We start from the raw sequence: 27,442 nt of genomic DNA on the forward strand, positions 1-27,442 counted from the left end.
GCAGGCGCGGTGTACTGCGCGCGGACACGAGGGCGGTTTTTCGACGCTGGCAGTGAACAAATGGCAGGCAGCATGGACCACGGTTGCTGGGCAGGATGGGGAGCGTCTGCGATCGGGTAGGTGTGGTCTGTTCGCTCTACGCGACGTGCAGGACCAACTCCTGACCTCGTTCTCTCCCAAGCGGACACCTGGGCCTTTTCCGCCTTCACTCCATCGGGTCTGCAGCATTTGTGGCAACGAGGCTGCTGACTCCTGTCGATTTGGGTTAATTTTACTCCGAACTCACCCTCCCTCCCTCCCAAGCATTCTCGCGTTAGAGGGGAGTTGAAATGGATATTGAACAGCGTTAGTGGTGGGTGTTGGGCCACGCAGGCTTTCCCAGGTGCCGTCTCAGCTGATGCTCCCTGACTGCACGGCGTGCATCAGCCAGAGCCACGGGCAGCCAGTGCACACGCCCTGCTCTTTCGCGCTTCCCCGCAGTTTGAACGCCGCTCCTGAGTCTAGTTGGTTCAAACTGGGATTGGGGCACCTTTGGCTAATCTGTCTTCCAGTGTCTGAGTACTAAACCATCTGAATAGAGAAGTGGATTGCTGTATCTTTAACGGTAGAATCAGTCAGGCCTTGCCTTGTCTTACGTGTGCTATCCACTTTCATCCGAAAGATTCAGGGAGACCAAGGATGACCAACTCTGCGCGAGCCTAGTTTCCTGAGTCCTGGAAGAGGAACCTCATATGGAAACCGAAAGTTTGCAAGAAGAAAAAAGCATCTTTCCTAAGGAAATTTAATATATTGCCAGATCCCTAGAAGAACTATGTTCAGATTTCGCTCACAGAAGTCTGTTGCATAACTGCCAGGGAGGGTGGGGTGCCCAGAAGCCTTAGTGCACCCCCTCTGTAGTCTCTGGGGAGCACCAGCCAAAGGGGTACTTCTCACTGGTACTGGGGACAGCATGTTTAGAAGGATTCAGAGATTCTGTGTGGTCCACAGATAGTAAGGGATACCTGGGTAACCACTCTTTGTGGTCTTCTCCCTGTTCCTAGAACTTTCCGGCTTCAGGACCCGAAGGTGCACATTCAAGAACGCAGGAGGAGTGATCTCCTGCTGGGGGCACGGGTGTGCATGGGGAGGGATGCACAGAGGCACAGTGGAACCATCCTGAGCATTCAGAGCTGGCCTTGCTGGTGCCTGATTAGTTGTCAGGTCGTGGGCAGGCACTGACACACATTTCCAGCCCATGTGGGGGACATAAAAGTAAACTGATAATGTTTTATTTTCTTCTTTTTTAAAGCTTCAATTTGACAGTTTAAGGCCTAGAAGTGTGAGTTTGAAGCGTCTGTACTTAAGAGTTTATAAATCTTTCTTGTCATGAAGGCCTCAACACTTGAATGGAGGCAAGTCTGAATGATGAGTGCTTTGGAGAAAATGACAGAACTAGAGAAATACAAGGAAACAGATATACAAGTATCATAAATGCACAAGCATACCAAAATTGCCTTTGTGGAGCAGAGGTAAATGTTCCCAGGGTTGTATTGATAATTTAAGTTTTATAAACTTATTTAAATGTAGTAAGAGAAATGACCAGTGGTGAAGGGTAAATGGATTAGATAGTAATTCAATATTTATTGCTTTAAAGACTGACTTAAGTAATAGCAGTAATGAATAGTGAAAATTCAATTGCAGCAAAGCTTGTTGGCTTCGTGGTTTGGACCAAAATGGTTACCTTTTATAAATGGCAGCATAGTAACCTAATAGTACGCAAAGTTCTCTGATGACCCCCAAGAGTCCAGCTCCCCATGCAGATATCCTGTATATTCTCATCCCCTAGAGGGCAGGCTGGACCAGTGAATATGATGGAATTGACATTCCATCACCCTGTGTCTAGGTTACTAATCAGCTGACTTTGAGCTAATCAATATAGATTATCTGAGTAGATCTGACCTTATTAGATGAGCCCTTTTAAAGAAGGTGGGTGGAGCATCAGAGGGAGGCTTTCCTGCTAGCCTGAAAGGAGAAGTAAACTGCCTTGTAGTGAGAGAGGGCCTGTGAGTGGGTGGCCTGTAGGAGCTGAGAGTGGCTTCGGGCCATCAGTCAGGAAGAAATAGGAATCTCATTCTTACAAGCAACTAAACTCTATCTGTCTCCATCCAATGAAATGTAAATGCAGAGCTGGGCCTGGCTTTTGGGGCTGGCAGCTCAGGGAGATCATGAGGCCACTGGTGTTTGGAGGTGGGAGGGGGAGGGGGAGATATAGGGGCTGAGGGAAGCAGCAGCAACCCAGGGTGATCTCAGTCCAGGTGAAATGAAGATCTATCTGTAATCACTGTCTACATCTCTTTGCAACATGCAGTGGATCTGTCCAGGGGAGAGGGGGCTGAAGAAGGAACCACTGAGGCCCATGAGGATGCTTCTATAGTCCTGATTTAGGCCCATGGAAAGAAGGGAGAGACCCCTGTAGACTTCCCAGCATGGCTAGACTGAGACTGAGGCCTTAACCTACTGGAAGTAGTAAAGATGTTCAGATGCTTTTGCTGTCTGGTCTTTCCAGTGTCAAAGGCCATTCTCGTTGGGATTGAGCTGCAGAATCGGGGCTTTATGGACCTCCCCCAAGCCTGGCCCCTTGAAGGCAGGCACTGCTGACTCGCCATGCTGACACTTCCTGCTTCAGCAGATTTTTTCCTTGCTGCGGCAACCATATAGTGTTCAGGTCAAGAACAGCAGGAGAGGTTGCTTGTTTGTTTCATAGAGAACATAATTGCCACTGGCTACTTTGCTCCTCATAGAAGATATTTGGCTTTTCACAAAGTAAGCCACCACAAGTTGGGTGTCTATCCATATAAACGTGAGACTGCTGGTCTTGGGACAGAGATTATAGTTGGTCTTAGTCTCTTCCTGGTTGCTGCTCATGCTGATTATGTCTCCTTCTAATGTGCCATGGCAAAGATGTGAGTCACTCACAAACTTGTGAGTCACTTAATGAGGCATATCCCTTCAAATGGGATACCTGGACATTCTCTGCTTCAACAGGGGCATTCCTTGCTGTGGCAGCCACATATGGTTCAGGTCAGGAACAGCAGGAGAGGTTGAAAGGCAAAGGCATGTTTGTGTACAATCTTGGCTTTTTTTTCCTCCTGGCTTTGGGCTGTGAGCTCATAAACAGAATGTTCTCAGCCTGGTGGCTCTGTGTATCAGTGCTGCCTTGTTGTCACTTTAAATAATTGAGTTTACTATTGGTTGTTTAGCTCAGCATGTTAGCTGAGCTCTTCCTCTGTCTGAGGTACTGTAGACTGAAGAAATTGACAAGCTGAATGATCTCCCTTTTCCTGAGCTAGAGAATTCTTGAACTGGTCTCTATTCTCCTCTCCAGTGCCTTAGAAATAGTGAGATGGGAAGCTGCATTTAGAAGCCCCTGGAGGATGCCTGACAAGGGGGTGTCCAACACATGATGAAGTTGGAGCTCTTTTTGAAATGTTTCTTGCTCTTCCTGGAGCAGAGGAGCCATTATTTATGCAGGTGAAATAAGATGAAGAACTCACTTCTCTTGGCTCATGTGAGTATGGAGAAGAATGCCTCCAAAGAAATGAGAGATTGGTTTGACAGGCTCAGTCTTGTCACATTTTGTGGAAATTAAGTCTGTGAGTTAGAGGGCAAATCCCAGAGCCCAGTGGCAGACTGTGACCTTCCTCGTCATCCTGCACCTGCGGGGGGTCTGCATGGATCACCTACCTAGACAGGTACTAATAAGGTAGAACATGGTAATCCATTACTAAGTTTGCAAATTTTTTCTCTTTGGTTCTCTTAAAACTGATTTTACAGCCATAAAGTTGGGTGAGGGAAAGATTAGATGGGAATTTGGGAGATGGGAAGAGAGGTGTAATCTGGTTCTGGGACACATTAGTAAAATGTGCCATCTGGATTTTATAAAGACTCAAAAACTGTCTTCAAACCTTGGCAGTTCATAAAATCTGATTGCATGTTGTATACCACAATCTTTATTCCTCTGAGAATAAAGGATTCAGTTAAGGAGATCCTTTCTCTGGGGCAAAACCCAGCTCTTCTCATGGCAGTTACCAGGGCCATAGCAAGGTCCTCGTTGGCACCGAGAGTCTGAAGGCAAAGGTGAGATTCCCAGGAGCAGAGCAGAAGGAGCTGTGGAGGAGGCACAGAGATGGGAACTGGGCCAGGTAGGGGGCTCACAGGCTTATGTAGTTTTGGATCCAGGACGTTTCTGTCACCAGAGATGCAATTTAGCAGGCATCAGGGTGTTTGCAACAATTTGACTCAGATGTTAGTCACAGGATGGGCAGTTTCAAATAACTGATTAGGTGAAAGTCCTTGTGGATGCGAATAACAGAGAATTTCCATAGAGATAAGGCCAGCCCCTGTAACAGGAATTGCATTGCAAAGTTTAACTCACTGATTTGAGCACAGTTGCTGTCTACCTTTTAACACGACCCTGTTCCTCTCACTACTCTTGAGTTGTCACCATAAGTGAATCATCGGTGAGATATTGCTTAGAATGAAAACATTAACAAAAATCAGCCCCTTCCTTAAATGAAATGCAACTGGATTTCCTAGCAGATCTTTCAGTTGACAGCCAAAAGGAATGGGGAGCAACACATCATTTCAGAGGGTTCAGGAAGGTTGAGAGTGGAAGAGCATTGGATCTGAGAATCAGGAGATGGAGGGAAGGGTTATAGAACCAGGTCCTAGTTTCCTTGCTGCTGGTGACTTGCTGTGTGACCCAAGGGAGTCACTTCCACTCCCTGAGCTTCAGTTTCCTCATCTTTCAAACAGGTTTTAGTTATTGCTTCCTGGTTGTCTTCATTGCAACTCAGAAAGATATTACTAAAACATATTGGAAGTTGTTAAATGTTGGTGACTTATAAGCAATGTAGAAAATATGCATTCTTTAATAAATGAAATAACATTGGTCAGGGTTTAACTGCTGTGTCTGAGTTACTGCACTGTCTAAATTTTGAAGCTTAGTCAGAGAAAGTGAATACCAGATTGACAAAATTTAGATTTCGATCATTGATCATAACATGTGCCAGCACCTAAAGGGTTCTAGGTCTTCTGATACCTAAGGTTGCAGAGCTCCTGCTCCCATGGAGTTCACAAACACCTTGAAAAAGCAAATGTTCAATGCACAAGCCAACAGACTATCAAACAGCAGTCAAGTCACCACAGAAATAGAGGAAAACCGAGAGACCATCTCTGTGGGAGAGTCCACAGGGCCTAACTCCTTAATGATGACCAAAATTGTTTAGGGTTATATCCCTCTGAACCCAAGTAGGGACCACAGACATCCGCTACCACACCTTGGTAATTTATTTTCATTTTTACTTTTAAATTTTTTTGTAGAGATAGGGTCTCACCATGTTACCAAGGCTGGTCTCCAACTCCTGGGCTCAAGCCAATCCATTTGTCTCACCCTCCTAACGTGCTGGGATTACTGATATGAGCCACTACACTTAGCCAACAATTCAAATTTCCATATAGGTACAAACAAAGGGCATGGATACATAGGGAGAGGAATAATTAACACTGGAGGAAGAGAGGTAGAAATCAGTGAAGGTTTTATAGAGGACATGGAATTTTATTGAAGTCTTGCAAGATTGGTATTTCAGCAGATAGAGGAGATGAGGAACAGGGAGGGCCATCTAGTCAGGCTCTGAGGCATCAAAATGCATGGGGTGTAGGGTAATGCAGAGGGAGATGAGGCTGGAAAGATGTTACATTGTGATATGGACTGGATAACACATGCAGAGGACCCAGGGTACAAAGTTTAAGGAGACATGTAACGGCCTTTTCAGGATTGGGCAAGTGTAGGGTTGGTGCAGAGGTTGTGGCTTTTAAACAGTTGATTGATTAAAAAATTTCCCGTATGGGGGACTTCCACTTATGGGAAAAGATACTTTTTCTTATTCTTCTGAAGTACAACTAAAATCTATGGACATTATGTACAAAACAAACATAAGACTTGAATAGGTGGAGAGAAGAAGGAAGCCTAGCTAGGGACCTTGGGATCCAAGTAATAACATGGTAGCGAGTTCCCTAAGTTTTGTTTTTTTTTTTTTTTTGTCTCAGATTTCTAAACTTGGAGCTGAAGAAGGAAGTAACTTGGAAACACCAATGGGTTCAGACAAAAGAGCCCCAACAAGAGACTATTTTTTCTGGCCCAAAGACCAGGAAATGGGCAGCTCAATGTGACAGAAAACTTTTAGATAATAGCTTCTGCATTCTAGGCAAACAAAGTAGAAAAAACTATAGCCCTATCCCAACTCCACCAGTGAAGGCTGAGTAGAGAGCCTAGATGTCTACTCTTACCAAGCTGTAAAGAAGTGTCCCAAAGCACTGCTCCACCAGGGTGGTGTCAGAGAAGGCTTAATAGAGAGCTGAGACTCAACTCTGGGTGATAACCTGATGCCTGTGGTATTAGTGGAGACACCTTGGGGAGTCTGGATTTCCTGTCTGACCCAGTGGTAATGGGGCAACTTTTCATCTTGTTGGGATTCACTTGGGGTGGCTGGCAAAATATTAGGGAAAGTTATAGATTATAGTCTCAAACCTTTTGGAAGCCTGAAAGATTTTATTGGGGCAGCCTGGTCCATTATGTTAGGGAAAAGATAGGGATGATAAGAGACTTTCCCAGTTTAAATCTGTTTACCCCACATCCCTTTGTTTGTATTCTAACTGTTTACTCACGTAAACTTTGTGTGGGATGATCCTCTCAGGGGAAGGTCAAAGGGGAATTACCCATTAATAGTGTTTACTCTGGGCCCTGGAACCTAAAGCTTTTATCATTCTTAAAATCACTCTTTTAACCATGTTAATTATCCACAGGCATGTTAACTTAGAGCCTCTGTTATAAAATTTTTACTGAATAAATGTGTGGAGGGACGGGGGTCTTGGTCTATTGGCAGCAGTCACCCTCGGAAAGCAGCTGACGACCATCCCTAGCCCACTTGGATCACTGAACCAGGTGTGAGAGTGCATTTATTCATCCGTCATTGAGTCAGGGTCTGCAGGACAGACCTCTGCAGGTGGTGATCAATGTCTCACCACCTAACTGCTGGTATGGCACCAGAGGAGGTCTGGGGAAATTTCCTGACTTTTCTTAACTCACAGTGGTAATGAGGCTGCCTTCACTGCAGTGTCAGTGGAGACTAAAACATAAAGGGATTTTCCTGTAGTCTTCATTATAAGAACCTGGAGAGCTCCGGGAGATATGACTCTTGAAAGTGTGCCCCCACCCAACAAACCAAAACAAAATTGGGCCCTCAGGAGTTTTAAAATATGCTAGTCCATATTCATCATCCAGGAAGATATCAGTTACCATTTAAGTGTTCTTACCAGTTGCCGGCTCTGGCAGTGGCCTCTGCTCCTAAGCTGGTATTCTCTGTATTCACCTCTCTCTTTAGTTTTGGGGGTGGTTCTTTGCCCTATGACTTCAGTTTTCTGGTTGACTTAGGAGTTGTTGATTCAGCTTTTATTCGGTCAGTGTATTCAGTTTTTTACTTGTGAGGATGGGAATAAATACTCCCAAGCTCTTCACATGTTGGTGCAGAAACCGGAAATTCTGTGTTCATTTTTACCCTTTTTTTTCTTTTTATATTGCAGTTTGGATAATCTCAACTTTCTTCAAGTTCACCAATTCTTTCTTCTGTCAGTTCACATCTGCTATTAAGCCCTTGTAGTGAATTTTTCATTTCAGTTATTGTACTTTCCAATGCCATAATTTCTTTTTGGTTCTTTTTAATAATTTTTATCTTTATTGATATTTTCTATGATGAAATTATTTTCGATTATTCTCATATTTAGTTTTTTGGACATGGATTCCTTTAAACAAATTTAAAGACTTTAAAAGTATTTTCTAGTAGGGTCAATGTCTGGGCTTCTTCCAGAAAAGTTTTTATTTATTGCTTTCCCACTTCTTTATGGGCCATACTCTCTTATAGACTTTTTTTCTTATTGGCTTTTTTGAAAACTGGACATTTAAAATAATATAACATGGCATCACTGGGAATCAGAATCTTAACTAAAACTTTTCTTTGAGGGAAACAAAACCTGAAAAGGGGAGATTGAGTATTACATGGCTTAAGAGAGTATTTAGGCATATCCACTTCCATTCGTGCTAACATATATCCGGAAATGGAATGGAATTCAGAACTCCATGAAAGGGAGCTGATGTCCAGAGGATTGATGTCACACAGCCTGTGTCCTGATTGGCACAGAAGCTGGAGCTAGATTATGGATATCCATTCTGCTAGCTCTGGTGGAAGACTGTTTCTAAAAGCAAGCTCTTCAACTTTGGATGTTAATCATTAGAATTTTCTTTCTCAAGTTAAAGGTTTGAGAAATTCCTGATAAGATGTCCTATTCCCTGAAGTTTACTTTGACTGTATGTTTTTTTTACTGTTGGCTTTCATCCAGCTATGAAGTGTTAGAAGGTGGTAAGTATGCTTTGGCAGTCAGATTGTTTATTCTCCCCTGGCTCACTTTTTTCCAGTTTCAGAAAGTTAAACTAATTAATTATCCCAAATTAGATTTCTTGGGAGAATTTAAGATTTAGGAGGAAAAATGTCAGTTGTCAGACGAAGAATTGTAAAGTTCTTTTCCTAAAACATGCATCATTTACAAATGGATTTGCATAGTCTCAGTATTGTTGGACAGTAACATTCCCACAGAAGATCTTTGAGCCTGATATCCAGTAAGGGGTCATTTCTGACTCTGAAAGTGAGCATAGCTCAGGAGGCCCGGGTGTTGGGGAGTGATGCCATCAACTCCAGTGCAGGCCTGCTTGTTATTTCCAGCTGCATATCACAATCTTTCCCTGTGAAAGAGAAAGATTCTTCCCAGGGTCTGTCTTTTTGATATCCTTCTCTCTGGACTTTGCATTTCAATTCCTTTTCATTGACAAATAGGCTTCCCCCTCGCTGCCACTGCCCACCCCCACCCCCACCCCCCCTACCCCCATCTCTGGGCCAGCTTAGGATCTAGGCTGCCCTGTGAAGACACTGGTGTTTTACACACACAAACATCTATGTTTGGGGTTCCTTCTTCCTCCACTGAACATTGCTTAGTGGTTGTGTTGGGGGCGGGAGGCCACATGGGCTCACTGCTTTGCTTGCACTTCTCTGCCTAGGTACATCAACGTCTTTTGACCTCCGTACAATAATTATGCTTGTCATTGCTGGTGGTATCCTGATGGCCTTGCTCCTGCTGGTAGTTGTTGTGCTCTGTCTTAACTTCAAAATAGGCAACGCACTAAAGTGAGTCACCTGGGGAAAAGGGAATAACACTCCCTCAATGGGATATCTGGGCTCCCTGTTGGAGCAAGTTTATTCCTTGCTACTGTGGCCAAATTCCTAGGTGAGGTCAAGAAGAACAGGCAGCTTTGAAAAGGCAAAAAGGCAGCTGAGTATAGAATCTTATTTGTTTTCCTTCCTGGCTGGGTTTTGTAGAATGTTCTCAGCTTGGGGCTGTGAGTGTCAGTGCTGCTTGGCTGTCACAGGACCTCACCAAGTTTACCATCTGGTGTTTAGTTCAGCACCTTGGCCAACCCTCCCTCTGTCCTGGGCACTGTAGGCTGAAGATTCTGTAGGGGAGGCTGCGTGAATGAGCTCTGCCTTGTGCTCACGTGGAGGACAGGCTGCTGGATTGATTTCTTCTTGCCTGTGTTGGGAGCTCTCCATTTGTTTCTGACGGCCTTGGGGAAAATAACTGGGCCTCTAGATCTCAGGGACAGCTGAACTGTGTGAAAAACCTGGGGGACAGCGGACAAGGGAGGGTAGGTCAGATAAGAGAAGATTGCAGTTTGGGGAGAAGACCCTTTAAGTACAGTAGAGATTAGTTGTCAGATGCAATTGTGTCCCCATTCAAAGGAGTTCACAATGGCACATCCGGGAGCCCTGGGCACAGCTGAATGCAGCACCTTCTCATCATTTCTGCATCTTGAGGGCCTGCAGTAACCAGCTGGGTGACTTTGCTTGCGAATTCACTCACTCTTACTTTTATAACCTCAGTTTACATTTATAGCAATCATAGGAGAGGAAAAAAATTGAGAGGAACTTGGGACAGGGGTGAGAGCTTTAATTTAGGACTGGTGTTCATGTTTGATTGGCTTCAGCACTAAACTTCCCAGATATCCCCAACATTTCTAACAAAAGGACTGAGAAGAAAAAATTCTAAGCCTGTGCTTTGTGTGTGTCTTTTCTCAAGAGCTGCAAAGGAATCTGGTCACAACCCAGACACGGTGTTGTATGCCAAGAACAGCCAGGCCAACACCATTGCCACAGAGTCTTGTCCTGCCCTACAGTGCTGTGAAGGATGTACAATATACGCCGATTTTGATTCCCTGCCACCTTGCTGTTGTGACATAAATGAGGGCCTCTGACCTAGGAAAGGTGGGCACAAAAATCTTCATGAGCAGTATTTCTTTCTTAATAGAATATTTTGTTATTCAAATCAAGTTCTAGGGATTTTATGTGTTACTATATAATTTACAGTGTTGTTTTATATACTTTTGAATAAATGTACAATATTAAAAAGAATCGTCTCTGCCTCTAGTATTTTTTATGGTTAATTATAAACATCTTTTGTTTAAATATATTTATTACTCACTTTGGAAGGTGGGGGAACTAGCTTGTAGCATTGCAATAGAAGAAAGAGAGTTGGAGTAGAAAATAAGCATCCAGCGCATCTCCCACCCTAGAAGGAAAATGCACACTGATCTTAGGACATGCCCAGTTTCAGCCCCAGGTGATCTTGTCCAGCTGGAGTTGCTCATTTAGTTGTCCTGAGGGCTTGGGTGGTTGGCATCCACTGCAGAAAATGGTGTCATGTTGTCCTGACACCTGTCCTGTTGTCCTGTCCATTTGTGCAAGACAGTGAGAGGAGCCCGGCGGGACCTCCCTGTGTTAAAGTTGTCTGACCTGTGTAAGATAGGCCTGAGCTCAGTGGCCTCAAAAGGACATTTTGAAAACCATATTCCTCCTGCTGCAACCCCCAAATCTTCAGAGCATGTGGCTCCTTTCTGGGTCACGGTAACAGTGATGTGTGTTGATCTAGCCATCAACATCTTCAACTGTAACAGGAACCATCAGCCAAAGGCCAAAGCCTAGACTCCCTGACCACAACAACAGGCAGCAGGAAGCACCCCTCCCCACATCTACTCCCAACTGCCTTCTGTTCTGCTCCTTCCCCTGAGCCTTCCTGGAACCCCTTTCTAAGCATGATTCCCCATCTGTAACCACCATGTGCACTCCTCTCATGAACTAAACCCTTGCTTGTGACCATCACATGTATACTGAATGTAAAGAATTATTAGCTAGTAACAGGTGGTAACCTACTAAAAGGGGGTAAAAAGGAAACAGAAGTTGCAAATGAAGGAAATAGGTGTGACATGTAGGCACATAAATGGGCCACATGTGGGTAGAGGAGCTGCAGATGTGGGTAGAAGCCAAGCACCTCCTGGAGGCTGAGCCTCGAGCCCTCACATACTTGGGAAGAGGCCAAGTCAGGGCAGCCTCCAGCTGGAGGTCACCTGTCCCCCTCAAGTTTCTGGACACTGTCTCCATCCCCTGCCTTTGAATTTCTGTCACCAGCAAGCTCTGAGCAGATGGAACACATACAAATCCCCTCTTAACCCACCCACTGGATGGCCCAGTGCCTGGACCCAAGAGGCCTGTGCCAGGGCCTCTCTGCATGGGCAACTACACCTGGTGCAGGTATTGCAGGGACCATGAGGGAGGCAGGTGGGACAAGGGTCTTCAGGATGCTCCCATTCGCAGGAGGGCAGAACACCACACATGGGCTTTAGAGCCCTATGGACTCGATTCCCATCCCAACTCAGCCTTCACCAGGGAAAGTCCCTTGACTCCTCTGAACCTCTGTGTCCTTGATGTGAAGTGGGGACTTGCACAGGTGACAGGGAAGAAGCAGTGAGATGAGGCAGGGTGACCCTACAACACCCCATGGTTCCCAGGAAGTTGCCAGAGGCCTGAAGGTGGCTTCTCTCCTGACTTGACCTGGAATCCTGGGTCCTTTACCAGGGCCACTGACAGAGTGTGGTCATGAAACTCTCGCACTCAGTGGAGAGGGATCAGGGATGTTGAAGATCCCAGCCATGGGTGAGGAAGAGGGATCAGAGGGAAAGCCCAGGGTGGGGGTGAGATTCGTGGACACAGCTGCAAACAGTTAGTAACCAGAAGGATGCCCCACCTCAAACACCTGTGCCCTGCTAACTCACCCCAGGACACCCAGTCCCACCTCATTCACAGCCAGACCAGGCAGATAGGAATGGAGCAGAGACTTGGGGAGGGTCCAAGCTCCTCCTGAGCACCAAGTCATGGCATCTCAGCTGCTGCCTTTCCCCTGCAGCATCAGGTGTGGGCCCAAAAAGGAATGGATCTCCTGAGTCACAGCATAGGACTGCACTCTCTCTAGGGAGGTGTCCTGGGCTGCAGCACAGTCAGAACAACAGAGGGGCTGACGGTAGCCAGAGGGTTTTACCCTAGGAGACACAGCCTACATTGGTGTTAGAATGCCACAGAGCTGCACAAAGTTTCTTCAAAAAGTAGCCAGTCCCGGCATTACTCACTCAAAATGTTCCACCTGAACTTAGGGTAAAACCCAGACTCCTCATTTGCCCTGGGAGTCCTTCCCTATCTGACCTTCTCCTGCTCCTCTCCATCCTCCCCTCCCAGCTCGCTCCTCTCACTCACATACAGCCAGGCTGTTCTTTCTTCCCTACTATTGTAGGTGTGCCCATCTAGTCCCTGCCTCAGGGCCTTTGCACTTGGCCTCTCTTATGCCTAAGATGCAAGCTCCTAAGCCAGGGTCACACACGAATGCCTCCCTCTTATCTTTCTGCCTTTGTTCAGATTTCATCTCTCAACATGCCCTCCTTCTCACTGTCAGATTTCCTCCCCACCCCAAGCAACCACCATCTATGCAGTCATCCTGTTTATTGTAGCTACAGCTCCTGTCACTATTTGAATTCTTCATTTATTTTTGTTGTCTAACTCTCCACTTAGAATCCAAGTTTCATGAGGGCAAGACTGTCTCTCACATTCAATTCTATGTTGCTTAGGCCCTAGACCAATAAGTAATATTTACTGATTGAGGGAATGAATGAATGAATGAATGAATTAAAAGAGGGCAGCTCCCACCCACCACCACCTGCTTCTCCCAGTCTCGCTGTGGACACTGGGATTTCTTTCTTTCAGCTTCAAAACACCATACCAGAGTGACTAATTCACTTGCTTCAGCCTCTCCAGACATAACCGGCTAGAAATCCCTGTAGGGAAATCTGGATCTGCACTCTTTCCTCTTCATCCTCTACCCTCTTCCCCTCTGCTACAGGGTCAGCTACCAGGCAGGGCATCTGAATGTGCCAGCTGGACCCAGATTTTGCCCAGGTGCTGCACCCCCTGCCTTGCCCCACTGGCCTGTTGTTCCCCCACAGGTTCCCTTCTCAAAGCAGAGCCCTGAAGACTTCAGATGTCAATGAGACCACCTGTTTCTGATGTGCAGGCATAGAAGAAAGGCACAGCTCCCCATCAGTTTCAGGGAAAACAACACAGTGCCTGCTGGGAACCAGCTGCTAGAGATCCCCACAAAGAGCCTCTACTGGGGGCAACATTTCCAGGAAGGAGTTGGGGAGAGAGAACCCTCACTGTGGGGACTGCTGATAAGAAACTAGTTGCACAGCTGCTCTGTTCTCACACAAATCTACCCCTTGTGTGGCTGGAACTGACATTTCCCTGGAGGTGTCCAGAAATCTGATGTAACACAGAGCCTGTAAAAGCTGCCAGTCCTTAAGGCTGACAAGCCCCTTGCCAAGATGGAGCTTGTAAGGAGGCTTATGCCTTTGACCCTCTTAATTCTCTCTTGTTTGGTGGAGTTGACATTGGCAGAGGCTGAAGGTAAGAAAACAACCAGATTTATTCACTAAAACAGAGAAGTTCTCTTCTTAAGAGGCCTCTTTCAGAATTTTTCAAAGTGTTTATGTCTGTTGGCCTCAGTTCAGAGGAAAATGTACTCTAATACTCTTGGGGGGCAATTTTAAATTAGTTCTAATTTTATTTGGGCTCATCTGACAACATCAATAAAAATATCAAAAGTGTATAGATTTTACTGAGTAATTTCACTGCTAAGAGTTTATGTTTTGTAAATAAGCATAAAAGTGTCCAAAGATATAGGTATAAATATGTGCACTTACATAATTGTAAACAACGACACAAATTTTCATTGTTAGGGTAAATCCATACAATGGAACACTCTTTATGGCAAATTAAAATAACTCTGATCTGTAGTGTGTCCATAGTCTACATTAAGAGAGAAAAAAGATCTGAAGTTTCTACAATATGATGGTTCTTATGTTTGAAATATATACATTCGAGCATTTTAAACATGTAGAAATAGAGAAAAGGAACAGGTGTAGAAGTGTTTACACCAAGGTTTCAATGATGATTGTTTCTGGGTGGATGGGGTTATGGGAGTATAAATAAAAATAAAGCTTTGTTCCTATGTAGGTAGAGTTTTTGATGATTAGTCAAAATCTTGGTGGGATTTTGAATTAGTACTAATTTTATTTGGGCCCATCTGACAATGCACATAAAATATTAAAATTTACCAAATAATTAAAAATATTTTATAGTTGGGGTTTCACTACATTGCCCAGGCTGGTCTCAAACTCCTGAGCTCAAGCGATCCACCCGCTTTGGCCTCCCAAAGTGCTGAGATTACAAGTGTGAGCCACCATGACCAGCCCCTTACTGGGTAATTCCACTGCTAACAGTTTAGGATCCAGTGATTTTTCCTCTTCCCCTTTTCTCTTTTTTTCCTATTTTTTAAGGTTTATTAACATATGATTTGCATACCATAAAATCCACCATTTTAAAGTATACAATTTAGTGTTTGGTAGTATATATGCAAAATTGCGCAAACATCACCACTATCTAATTCCAGAACATATTCTTCACCCCCAAAAGAAACCATCTCAAGCCCAGCACAGTGGCTCAAGCCTACAATCTCAGCACTCTGGGAGGCCGACATGGAAGCATTGCTTGAGGCCGGGAGTCTGAGACCACCCTGAAAAACATAGTGAGACCCCAATGCTAAGAAGTTTAAAAAAATATTTTAGCCAGGTGTGGTGGTACATGACTGTAGTCCCAGCTACTCTGGAGGCTGAGGTGGGAGGATCACTTGAGCCCAGGAGTTTCAGGCTGCAGTGAGCTATGATTGTGCCATTGCAATCCAGTATAGGTAACAGAGTGAGATTCTCTCTCTCTCTCTCTCTCTCTCTCTCTCCATATATATATATATATATATATATATGCTAATGTTGCAATGAATATTAGTGTACAAGCTTTTGTGGAGATATGTATATATATGAAGAAACCGTATTCATTACTAGTCACTCTCCATTTCTCCTGATGTCTCCAGCACAAGGAAACCACTACTCTACTTTCTGTCTCTGTAAATTTACTTATTCTGGATATTTTACATAAATGAAATCATGTAATATATGGTCTTTCACTTAGCATAATATTTTCAAGGTTCATATATGTTGTAGCACGTTTGAATACAATCGGCCCTCAGCACCTGTGGGTTCAGTATTCATGGATTCAACGACCGTGAATTGAAAACATCTGAAAACAAATGGTTAGTTATGGAGCATGTATAGACTTTTTTCCTTGTCATTATTCCCTAAACAATACAGTGTAGCAACACTTTACACATCATTTACATTGTATTGGGTATTATAAGTAATCTAGAGATGATTTGAAGTGTACAGGATGTGTGTAGGTCATATGCAAACACTAAGTCATTTTACATAAGGGACTTCAACATCCATGGATTTTGGTATCCACAAGGGTTCTTGGAACTAGTCATTTGTGGACACCAAGGGATGACTGTACCTCATTTCTTTTTATTGCTGAATAATATTCCAGTGTGTGGATAAACCACATTTTATTTATTAATTCATCAATTGATGAATATTTGGCTTATGACTAATGTTGAGATGAATATTAGCGTACAAGTTTTTGTGTGGACATTTGTTTTTATTTCTTTTGGGGATATGACCAGTGATAGAATTGCTGGGTTATGATAACTGTATGTTTAATCTTTTGAGGAACTGCCAGACTGTTTTCCATGGCAGCTGTACCACTTTACAATCCCATGAGGAGTGTGTAAGCATTCCAATTTCTTCACGTCCTTGTCAACACTTGCTGTTTTCTGTGTTTGACTGTAGCCATCCTAATGCATATGAAGTGATATCTCATCGTGATTTTGATTTGTATTTCCCTGATGACTAATGATGCTGAGTTTATCTTCATGTGCATATTGGTTTTTATAGATCTTCTTTGGAAAAATGTCTATTCTGGTTATTTGTCCATTTTAAATTGGATTATTTGCCTTTTAATTACTGAATTGTAAGAATTCTTTACACATTCCAGATATCAAGCATCTTTTAAAAACCATCCTTTTTTCCCCAGGTTGATCTATAAATTTAGTGCAATTCCTGTCAAAATCCCAGTAAGATTGCTAAATAGATACAGACATGCTGACTCTAAAATTTGTATGAAAAAGAAAAGGAATTGGAATAGTTAAAACAATTTTTCAAAAAAGCAGTAAAGTTGGAGGATTCATGTTACCTAATATTAAGACTTTTTATAAACTACAGTAATCAAGAAGGTGTCATTTACCAAAAGGATAGACAGACAGATAAATAAAACAGAATACAGAGTTCAGAAATAGATACATACAAATATGGTCCATTGATTTTTGACAAAGGTGCAAAGGCAGTTTAATAGAGAAAGGACAGCCTTCTTATCAAATGGTCTTGGAACAATTGGACATCCATATGCAAATAATGAACTCAACCTAAGCCTCATTTCTTATACATAAATTAGCTCAAAATCGATCATAGATCTAAATGTAAAATGTAAAACTATAGTACTTTAAAAAGAAAAACATAGGAGAAATCTTTGAAACCTGGGGTTAAGCAAAGAGTTCTTCGACACCAAAAGCACAACCCATAAAAGAAACTATTAATACATTGGACTTTATAAAAAATTTGAAACTTTTGTTTTGGGAAATACACTCTTAAGAGGATGAAAAGACAAGCTACATATTGGGAGAAAATATTTTCAAATTGCAGATGCAACAAAGGACTTGTATTCAGAATATATAAAAAACTCTCAAAACCCAACTAATAAAAGCAAAAAGCCAAGGGGCAAAAGACTTAAAGAAACTTCACCAAAAAGGATATATGAAAGGCAAATAAGAACATAAAATTATGTTCAATGTCATTAGCCATTAGGGAAATGCAAGTTAAAACCATGATGGGATGCTGTTACACGTCTATTAGAATAGCTAAACAAAGCAGTACAAAAACCTGACAATAGTGTGTGTTGACAAGAATGTAGTGTAACTGGAACTCTCATATATTGTGGTGGGATTGTAAAATAGAATAGCCTCTCTGGCAAACAGTTTGACAGTTTCTTATGAAGTTAAATATACACTTAACATATGACCCAGTGATATCACTCCTAGGTATTTATGCTAGGGAAATAAAGGTTTACTTTCATATGAAAACCTATTAAAAATATAAACTATCCTTCTTCAGGCCCTAATATATTCTTTTTTATGGACCATATGTAGAGAAGTTACAAATACTTCTCCTTAAGGGTTCAAGACGGAGAAATCAACTGCTTGTGACTTACTTTGGAGTTAGCTAAGTGCCATCCACAATTAGCTGCCTGCTTGTATGTATATTACATGTGGGAGGCAGCTTCCTAATCTCTTAGGGAGGGGAAAGAGGCTGTTGTTGGCTTTCCTCAATGCCCTTTGTGGTCTCTAACAGGAAATTCAAGCTGCAGATTCAGTCTGGGGGGTGCCAATATGACAGAGACCCACAAAGCCATGATCCTGCAACTCAATCCCAATGAGAACTGCACCTGGACAATAGAAAAACCAGAAAACAAAAAAATCAGAATTATCTTTTCCTCTGTCCAGTAAGTAGATGCTTTAATTTCCTAATAAGGGGGTAATGAACACTGACCACATTGGGGTGGGTAGGGGGACTCTCCGTAGAAATAATTCAGCTGCTGCTAGAGGTGGTAGTGACACTGACAACCATCATGATGATGATGGTGATGAGGATGATGGCTGATAGTCACTGATGATGGCTGTGTGCCTGGCACTGGCTCACAGAGGTCCTTCGAGGGTAGCACTATAATAGTACTACAAACACAGCAAGGCTGAGAACTTGTCTGAGGTCACACAGATAGTGAGTAGCATGACCAGGGTTAGGAGCTAGCTGGTCTAGTTCCAGTTTCTTGGCCCTAAAATACTAAACTCTGGTTCCAAATTTTGCTATGCATTTGAATCAGCGGGGGAACTTTCACACATCCAGACTCCCAGGCTGTACACCATATAATTCAATTATAATCTCTGGGGGTAGACTCTAGGCATCAATATTTTTTATTTTATAGTTTTTATTTTGAAATAAGTATATGTTTATAAATGCTTTTTATAAGTGCACAGGTGACCGCAGGGTGAGGCCAAGCTGAGAACATGACTCTGCCCTGCAGTGTTGCTCAGTGTTTCCTGAGATCTGCCTCTAGCTAATCCTCTCAACAACCATCTGGGCAGATGCAGTCTAATCCCCATACTATAGATAAGAAAGCCAAGAAAAGTCACTTACCAGGTCCAAGACTAAAAAATAATAAAAGTGGGATAGTAACTGATTCCAAGCAGCCTTGCTCCTGAGCCCTGACTCTTACACCTGTCCCAGTGGTTCTTATACTTGATCATACATCAGAAGCATGTGGCAGGCTTGTTAAAGCACAACTGCTGGGCCCCACCACCAGAGTGTCTATTATCTTTCTCAGATGGAGTGTGTGGGACCTGAGACTCTGCATAGCTAACAAATATCCAGGTGACGTCAATGCTGCTGGTCCAAGTACCACACTTCTGAGAACCGTAGCCCTGTACCACTGAAGTTGGAATTTATGCTTCAAAGAAGCAAAAGAGGCCTCAAATTTCCTGGAAAGGTTGCTGAGAAACATATATGCTATTCTTGCTGTGTAAGGAGAGAGGGGAAGAAAAAGTGTGGGAAGAGCAAGGGAGGGGAGAAATTAATGTTTTACATCTATTGCACACCTGTGTGCCAGGCCTGTGGCAGTTGCTTCATGTTCAGAATGTTATAAACCTCACACAATAATGAGAAGTAGGCTGTGATATCCCCATTTTACAGATGAGAAAACTGAAGCAAGAAAGGTTAAATCACTTCTGTAAAGTTATATAGCAGGTAAGTGACTGAAGTAGAAGGAGAACCCAGATTTCTCTACCCTTGCATTACTTCCTATTTTGGATGTACATCCTCTGAGGGTATTTGGAGAGACTCTGTCAGAATGGGCAACAATCTAAAACCCTGGGCTGTCCTGTCCAAAGAAGGGCATGAGACTGTCCTTCAGCATGAGGAAGTGGTGATATAAGGGAAGGAAGGAGCAACTAGGGAGCCGCTAAGGTTTGCTTTTCCTTGGGAAAGGTGGCTATGGAAGAAGGTTTCTTCACCTTTCTACAGCCTTGGATATCAAGTGTCAATGGGAAACAATTCTAAATAAGAAGGTTCATCAAAGACTTACATGGACATGGGGAACTGGAGAGCTGGAAATAGGTAGAAGGAAAGGAATTCTGGATTCCATACCCATCCTCATCATTTACTTGATAAAAGACATAGGTAAAGCAGTTCACTTCCCTGAGCCCATTAAGGTTGGCAGTTTGTGGTTTGATGCTGAGGATGGTGGGGTTGGTGATTGGTCTTGGAGAGGTTTATATGAAAACAGATGTGCCACCACTTTGTCAATTGACATGCCTAGGTGAGCAATTGACTCTGCTCTGCAAACTCCCCTTTGCTTCTCCAGCCACAGTTGTGTTTTGTCCACAGGCTTGATCCAGATGGAAACTGTGAAAGTGAAAGCATTAAAGTCTTTGACGGAACCTCCAGCAATGGGCCTCTGCTGGGGCAAGTCTGCAGTAAAAATAACTATGTTCCTGTATTTGAATCATCATCCAATACATTGACATTTCAAATAGTTACTGACTCGGCAAGAATTCAAAGAACTGTTTTTCTCTTCTACTACTTCTTCTCTCCTAACACCTGTAAGTCCTCATTTACACAGCCTTCACCCACGTCTCCTGCAAGCACAGGTTACACAATCTCCTCGTATAATATTCAGTCGAGTATATTCCCTCAGAGTCTTCTCTATGTGGGAGAGCAGTAGTTCTCTAACTTACATGTGTGTAAGAATCATCTGGAGAACATGTTAAATCACAGATTCTGGGCCCCATCGCAGATACTGTGATTTACTGGTTCTGGGTGGAGCACATGATCTTGCCTCTCTAACCAGCTCCCAGATAAGGCAGAGACAAGGGGCTGATCAGATGGCTCCATGTTGAGGGGTACCGTGTCAGAGCCCAAAGCAGAGACTCTACATCCAGCCCATTTAATAGTAACCCTGGTATCCTCTGCAGTGCCTCTTCAGGGACCGCACCTCCCTATTCTCTGATTCCTGAGATCTTGGTTGGGGTGGTTGAAGCTTCATGTTTAACAAGCCCCCCAGATGATTCTGACAAAGAAGATTGTCTGGAGAGTGTATGCTGGGAATCTCTGGTCTTACCTTTGAAATTTAAGACTGTCAGGTGGTTGGAGGCTACACTTACAGGGTTCTGCATTCACAGTGCTTACATTCCACTGTGACCCAAAGCAGAATGCCAAGAACATCTGTGAGTGGGTTCAAGGGGAGAGGTCCACTCTGGATTTCTTTCCAATGCCCGGTGATGACCATGTCATCCTCCTGCTGAAACCACTGACTTATTGGTACCAGCACATCTCCAGAGTGCAGCAGTCAAGGTTTTCCCAAGCTGGACCCAGGCCACCTTCTCAAGCCTTGCCTCTAGCCACTGCCCGGCTTGCACCCTATGCTTCAGCCAGTCTAAAGTGCTTTACATCTCCAAAAAGAGCTCTCCGCATTGTTTCTCCACATTTCGTCTGTCCAGCTGCTTCCTTATGTACTTACTAGGGAAAGGTGAGACCAAGGGCTGCTTCATGAAGGCTGTATCTGAGCTGAGCTTTGAACAATAGCATGATGAGAGTGGGTGGGGGTGGCACTCAGGGAAGGAGGACTCACCTCTGCTGGAGCTGACACCTGAGGAGTCATGGGAAGAAAGGGAGGACAGAACAGAAGGCCACATAGTAGTGGCTGATGAGACTGGAAAGCTGAGCTGGTGAGAGTGAGGAAAAGCCTTCAAGGGAGAGTGTGACTTTATTCCCTATGGCTCAGTTCAGGTAATGGGGGTATCTCCAGATGCAACACATCTTACAGCACAGCTTTAATGTGATTTGTTTGGCAAAAGTATAAAGATTCACTCTCCGCCCTGCACCAGTGGGCAGAAATTTCAATGATAAAGAAGGATGAAAGCCTCAATATGTGACCCATGGGAAAGACAGGGATGGAATCATACTCTGAAGAGACATGTTACGCTTGATACACAACACAGAAATGAAAAGAAGTCTCTATTTTGATGTACATTCTTGACCAACTTCACATCCATTTCAGCTATTCCAAACTGTGGTGGTTACCTGGATACCTTGGAAGGATCCTTCACCAGCCCCAATTACCCAAAGCCTCATCCTGAGCTCGCTTATTGTGTGTGGCACATACAAGTGGAGAAAGGTTACAAGATAAAACTAAACTTCAAAGATATTTTGTAAGTACTGCTGCCCAGTTCTATTGGAACAAATGCAGTAACCCCACCTGGCAACTGGTGGATTTGGGGAGGAGAAATTATCACATGTAATTCCCATATATGGGCACTTTTCAAAGAATTGCTGTACAAAGGAAAACAGTGATACTATTCCACTGAACTAAGTTGACTATTTTCCTGAAAATTCTGAGGTCCTTGTCAGGAACCATCAAATCCCCAGATGTGTCATCGTAAACCTGAGATACCACTGAAGGAAAAAAAATCCATAATCGCTTAAGAGTAGGATGGTTGGGATGTTAGAACATAGAATTGAATTGGTTTGAAACTCTTTTTCACCAAATGCCCTCATTCTCTAGACTAGAAATAGACAAACAGTGCAAGTTTGATTTCATTGCCGTCTATGATGGCCCTTCCACCAACTCTGGCCTGATTGGACAAGTCTGTGGCCACGTGACTCCCACCTATGAATCGTCATCCAACTCTCTGACTGTCGTGTTGTCTACAGATTATGCCAATTCTTACCGGGGCTTTTCTGCTTCCTACACCTCAATTTATACAGAAAACATCAACACTAGTAAGTCACGTTTTATGTTCCTTAGCTATTTTGAGCTCTCTGAAGATTCCATACATAGAAACTATTAATTTTTAGCCTTGTGGCTATCCCTCTTTGCAAGCATGTCACATATAGTTGGGGACATATTCATAATCTTAAGCCTGACGGTCATTTCTGTGCATTGCTTGTGCAAGAGGAAATTAATGATTTTATTAACCTGCAAAGGATTTCTGCAGACAATATGAACTGTTTCCGTTAATTCCTTCTGCAAAGACGCAATAAAAACATCTAGATTCTAGTTCTAAGCAATGTCACAATGAACACAGTAAAAAGTGAACTGCTTGGCTATCTCAAAATTCTGATTACTGTTTAGGGCAAAATGGTTTTGACTCTTTATATATTTACTCATATGCATAGCTCTTCAAGACCCAGCTTTTCTAGCTGGCATAAACATGACCATCCTTTTTTTAATTTTTATTTTATTTTTTCCCCTGACAGCATCTTTAACTTGCTCTTCTGACAAGATGAGAGTTATTATAAGTAAACTCTTCCTAGAGAATTTTCACTCTAATGAGAATAACTTACAACTAAATGACCCAACTTGCAGACCAAAATTATCAAATGTTGTGGAATTTTCTTTCCCTCTTAATGGATGTGGTACAACTAAAAAGGTAAAGTGAAGTACTGATAGCTGGATTTTGTCAAATGCTGAATGCATGTTGGCCAGTGCAGTCAGGGTAATGTTTGCTAGCTGCTGTAACAAACAACTCACAAGTTTTAGTGGCTTAACCGCATGATAAGCATTTGAAGGCATGTAAGTGCACATATCCATTCATACATAGCTGCCAAATTGCTGCATTCATTTTCAGGATAACTGGAGGATGGTTATCTTTCCCAGAAGGTAAAGAACTCTGAAAACTCACTAGAGAGAGTTTGAACGTCTATGTTCAGTGAGCTTAATAGCCTACCAGTAACACATATGCAGAAAATGTTTATACCTCTTATTTAGTAAAAATCTAGCTGAATTTTTAGGGTCTTCTTCTTTTCCTTTTAAAGACAGAAAAAAAAACCCATTATCCTTATTTTAAACATGAAGGATATTACTGGAAATTTGAGATTTGTTCTACATTTTCTGGAAGTTTCATCCAAAATTCCAAACATTTTCAACCTTTGGTCTCGTTAGGATTCATACCATAAACTTTTCACTCAGACATTAAATAATAAACCTAATTGAAAATAATGGAGGCTAATCCAGAGGAATTGATAAGGACAGAAGTAAATCTTCATTTCTTACCAAAAATGAACACACAGGCTTTATTACACTTTGAACTCCTAGGGAAGGCAGTTAAGGCAGTCCCTCTTGCAGACCCTTGGTATACATATACTTTAGAAACTGTCCAGTTAGCCACATTAACTTAGCGCTCCTTAAGGAAAGCAATATATGGTAAGCTTTAATGTCTTTTTAAGGCTGGAAATCTGCATTCAAAATTGATTTTACTGTAACTGAAAAATTTCTGATTCTATCTTCAGGTCTTTCTAATGCAAGCTGTATTTCTTATCTCATACTTTCTTCCTTTCCTAGAATATTTCTTCAATGAAATACATTTAAGGTTTATAGTATTTGGACAGGAAAGCTGTTATCTCGTGATTTAAGAAAATTATGTCTGTACCTGCAAATGTTATTCACATCTATGCTCTAAAATATTACTAGACTTAAAATATAAAAATTGAATTCTTTCTCGTTCTGCAGGTAGAAGATGAGTCAGTTACCTACACCAATATAATCACCTTTCCTGCATCCTCAACTTCTGAAGTAATCACCCGTCAGAAACATCTCCAGATTATTGTGAAGTGTGAAATGGAACATAATTCTACTGTGGAGATAATGTACATAACAGAAGATGATGTAATACAAAATCAAGTTGCAGTGGGCAAATATAACATAAGCATGGCTCTTTTTGAATCCAATTCATTTGAAAAGACTATACTTGAGTCACCATATTATGTGGATTTGAACCAAACTCTTTTTGTTCAAGTCAGTCTGCACACCTCAGATCCTAATTTGATGGTGTTTCTTGATACCTGTAGAGCCTCTCCTACCTCTGACTTTGCATCTCCAACCTATGACATAATCAAGAGTGGGTATGTATTAATGTAACTGATGTATATATGATATCCCTTTCTGTGGAATAACATTTTTAATAAAGTAATTTTTTGTGTTGTGTATATATACATTTTTCCTGGTACTGCATGAAATTTCATTAAATTCATTTTCATCATTTTATAAAATATAGTTACTATATACTAATTACAAATAATTTAAACATTTATACAGACACAGCTTTTATCTTCTAGAATTTTAAGCATATTTACAAAATATTTGTGGGTGAAAACAAATTTATTTTTTGTTATAAAAGCTCTATTAGTATTTTTGGGTTTTGGACATTTTGGTTATTTTCAACAAAAACCTAGAAGATTATTTCATGTGTGTCATCTTTAAAATATAATGCCATCAATAAAATATATGTAGCGTTCTTAAGAGAAAAAGTATAAAGTTCTTATTTGAAAAAAAAAATTCATTTTTTTCCTTACAAGTTGTTGGTTTTTAGCTATGTTATTTGTACTGATACATTAACGATAAGCACGTAAGGAAATAAGTTTGACTTCCAATATATAAATATTGTTTTTCTGATTAAGTCATATGGACCAGGAGTTTTAGAGTAGAAGGAACCTTGCTATCTCACCCAGGAATCAGATCTATAGTCTTAACTTGCTGTAGTATGAACTAGAGACACTGTCTTTCTGGAGAGATTTTTGGATTCATAACTTAGTTCAGAGAAAACTTTGTATCATCTCTTTTTAGTATGGAAAAGACTAAATTTGTCTGTATCTTCTAAACATGTTCATAAATTCTGTTTCAGATGTAGTCGAGATGAGACATGTAAGGTGTATCCCTTATTTGAACACTATGGGAGATTCCAGTTTAATGCCTTTAAATTCTTGAGAAGTATGAGCTCTGTGTATCTGCAGTGTAAAGTTTTGATATGTGATAGCAGTGACCACCAGTCTCGCTGCAATCAAGGTTGTATCTCCAGAAGCAAAAGAGATATTTCTTCATATAAGTGGAAAACAGATTCCATCATAGGACCCATTCGTCTGAAAAGGGATCAAAGGGCAAGTGGCAATTCAGGTAAGAAAAAAGTTATTTCATGATCAAAGAGCACATCATGGCTCATAAAAATGCTGCTCAAATCCAGTAACTCTTAAGCATGTACAGTTTAGAGATATATAATAGGAGATTTAGCAAATAGGCTGAATTTTAAGTATACAGGATTAATATTTATTGCCATCAGTTGATAATATGCATACCATGTACAGTGTAAGCATATGATACACTGATAATTTGTCATTATTCATTTGGCTTTTAAGTATAAGTGTAATGTCCTCATCTCTAAAAACAAGTTTTCTTTAGTTTCCTGAATCCTTCTTATAGATGCCATAGCAGATAATTAATCGGAAAGCAAGTATTTTAACTTTTAAATGAGTAAAACAAAATGAACCAGCATTCCACATAATAGCCTATTTGAAAAAAACTTATTTTTTCTTTTAAAAACAAAGAATCTATTATAATAATATTATAATAACACAGGGCAGCCCTGTTTCTTTCGAAAGGCTTGAAACCTGAGATCTACCCAGATGCATGAAAGGAATGATGGTAAATACTCAAGGAGAGTTTGCAATTAAATGGCTTAAGACAAGCCATAATGAAAGAAAAACTATAAGAAGTATCTTAGTTGTAAATGGCATTAAAGTACCTTTATGATCTCTGTATTTATTCATTATGATGAGAACTATAAAGGAGTATGATTCTGGTTTGTAGCAAAATATTTCTATGGCAAAAAACAAAAACAAAAACAAAAGTTAAATTTAGTGATTTTATAAATGCATTCACTAAATGGCTTACAGAGTGTATCTATAGACACTGGTTTGAAATTAGTTAAAAATGTATAAATGGAAGTTGTTATGGAAATACCATCAATATGAGAAGTTGTTATGGAAATACCATCAATATTTTTTTCCTATATCAAGGGAATGAACAACGTTTTTTCTGTTGGCAAAATGTATTTTGGCAACAATGAGCAAAGTGACCATCATAAGTGAACCTGCATTTCCGTTTAACTATTATGCTTGAGTTTTACACATTTTTGATGTGATATCAAGAAAAGAAACTAATTCATTTATATTTATATTTAATTTTAAACTTGTTTCAAACTGTTTAAATATAAATATAAATGCATTCAAATATTTGATAATGGTTCCTCTGTATTGTGTTGGCATTATGCATTATACATTAATTCATATATAAGACTCATAAGCAGGTGCTGAACAATGAGAACACATGGACACAGGGAGGGGACCATCACACACTGGGGCCTGGGGGGTCAGGGGGGGCTAGGGGAGGAATAGCAGGGGATGGGGGGATTGGGGAGGGATAGCATGAGAAGAAATACCTAATGTAGATGACGGGGCGATGGATGCAGCAAACCATCACCATGGCACGTGTATACCTATGTAACAAACCTGCATGATCTGCACATGTACCCCAGGACTTAAAATATAATAATAAAATAAATAAATAAATAAAAGAGTTAAGAAAAAGATACATAGGATATGTAGAGATATTATAAAAGTTATCAACATTTTATAATGTTACTACTTCTTAAATCCTGATTTTCATCTTGTTTCTAATTACAGGATTTCAGCATGAAACACATGCGGAAGAAACACCAAACCAACCTTTCAACAGTCTGCATCTATTTTCATTCATGGTTCTAGCTCTGAATGTAGTGATTGTAGCCACAATGACAGTGAGGCATTTTGTAAATCAACGGGCAGACTACAAATACCAGAAGCTGCAGAACTATTAACTAACAGGTCCAGCCCTAAGTGAGACACATTTCTCCAGGATGCCAAAAGAAATGCTACCTCGTGGCTACATATATTATGAATAAATTAGGAAGGGCCTGAAAGTGACACACAGGCGTGCATGTCACTGTGTCAGCATGTTTCATTACAGGACAATGGAAATAAAGAAATACCATGTCA

At 41.6% G+C, this 27,442-nt stretch overlaps 2 protein-coding genes across 3 annotated transcripts; both read left to right on the forward strand.

Moving 5' to 3' along the window:
* Nucleotides 1-33: 33 nt before the first annotated feature.
* Nucleotides 34-27,442, forward strand: CUZD1 (CUB and zona pellucida like domains 1). The gene is made up of 10 exons (XM_017497894.2): nucleotides 34-116; nucleotides 13,469-13,928; nucleotides 17,876-18,026; nucleotides 19,964-20,178; nucleotides 21,636-21,786; nucleotides 22,140-22,357; nucleotides 22,835-23,007; nucleotides 24,087-24,478; nucleotides 25,258-25,526; nucleotides 27,092-27,442. Exons 2-10 carry the CDS (start codon nucleotides 13,847-13,849, stop codon nucleotides 27,262-27,264), a joined length of 1,824 nt encoding a protein of 607 aa, XP_017353383.1. The 5' UTR covers nucleotides 34-116; nucleotides 13,469-13,846; the 3' UTR covers nucleotides 27,265-27,442.
* On the forward strand, nucleotides 39-10,553 carry FAM24B (family with sequence similarity 24 member B). Of its 2 annotated transcripts, none has more exons than XM_017497891.2 (3): nucleotides 39-116; nucleotides 9,146-9,272; nucleotides 10,222-10,553. In XM_017497891.2, exons 2-3 carry the CDS (start codon nucleotides 9,181-9,183, stop codon nucleotides 10,394-10,396), a joined length of 267 nt encoding a protein of 88 aa, XP_017353380.1. In that variant the 5' UTR covers nucleotides 39-116; nucleotides 9,146-9,180; the 3' UTR covers nucleotides 10,397-10,553. The 2 variants fall into 2 exon arrangements, with proteins under 2 accessions (XP_017353380.1, XP_037583558.1); XM_037727630.1 differs by lacking the exon at nucleotides 39-116 and adding an exon at nucleotides 2,827-3,547.

The sequence above is a fragment of the Cebus imitator genome, unplaced genomic scaffold (genome assembly GCF_001604975.1).
Source record: "Cebus imitator isolate Cc_AM_T3 unplaced genomic scaffold, Cebus_imitator-1.0 Scaffold235, whole genome shotgun sequence".
Taxonomy (NCBI): Eukaryota; Metazoa; Chordata; class Mammalia; order Primates; family Cebidae; genus Cebus; species Cebus imitator.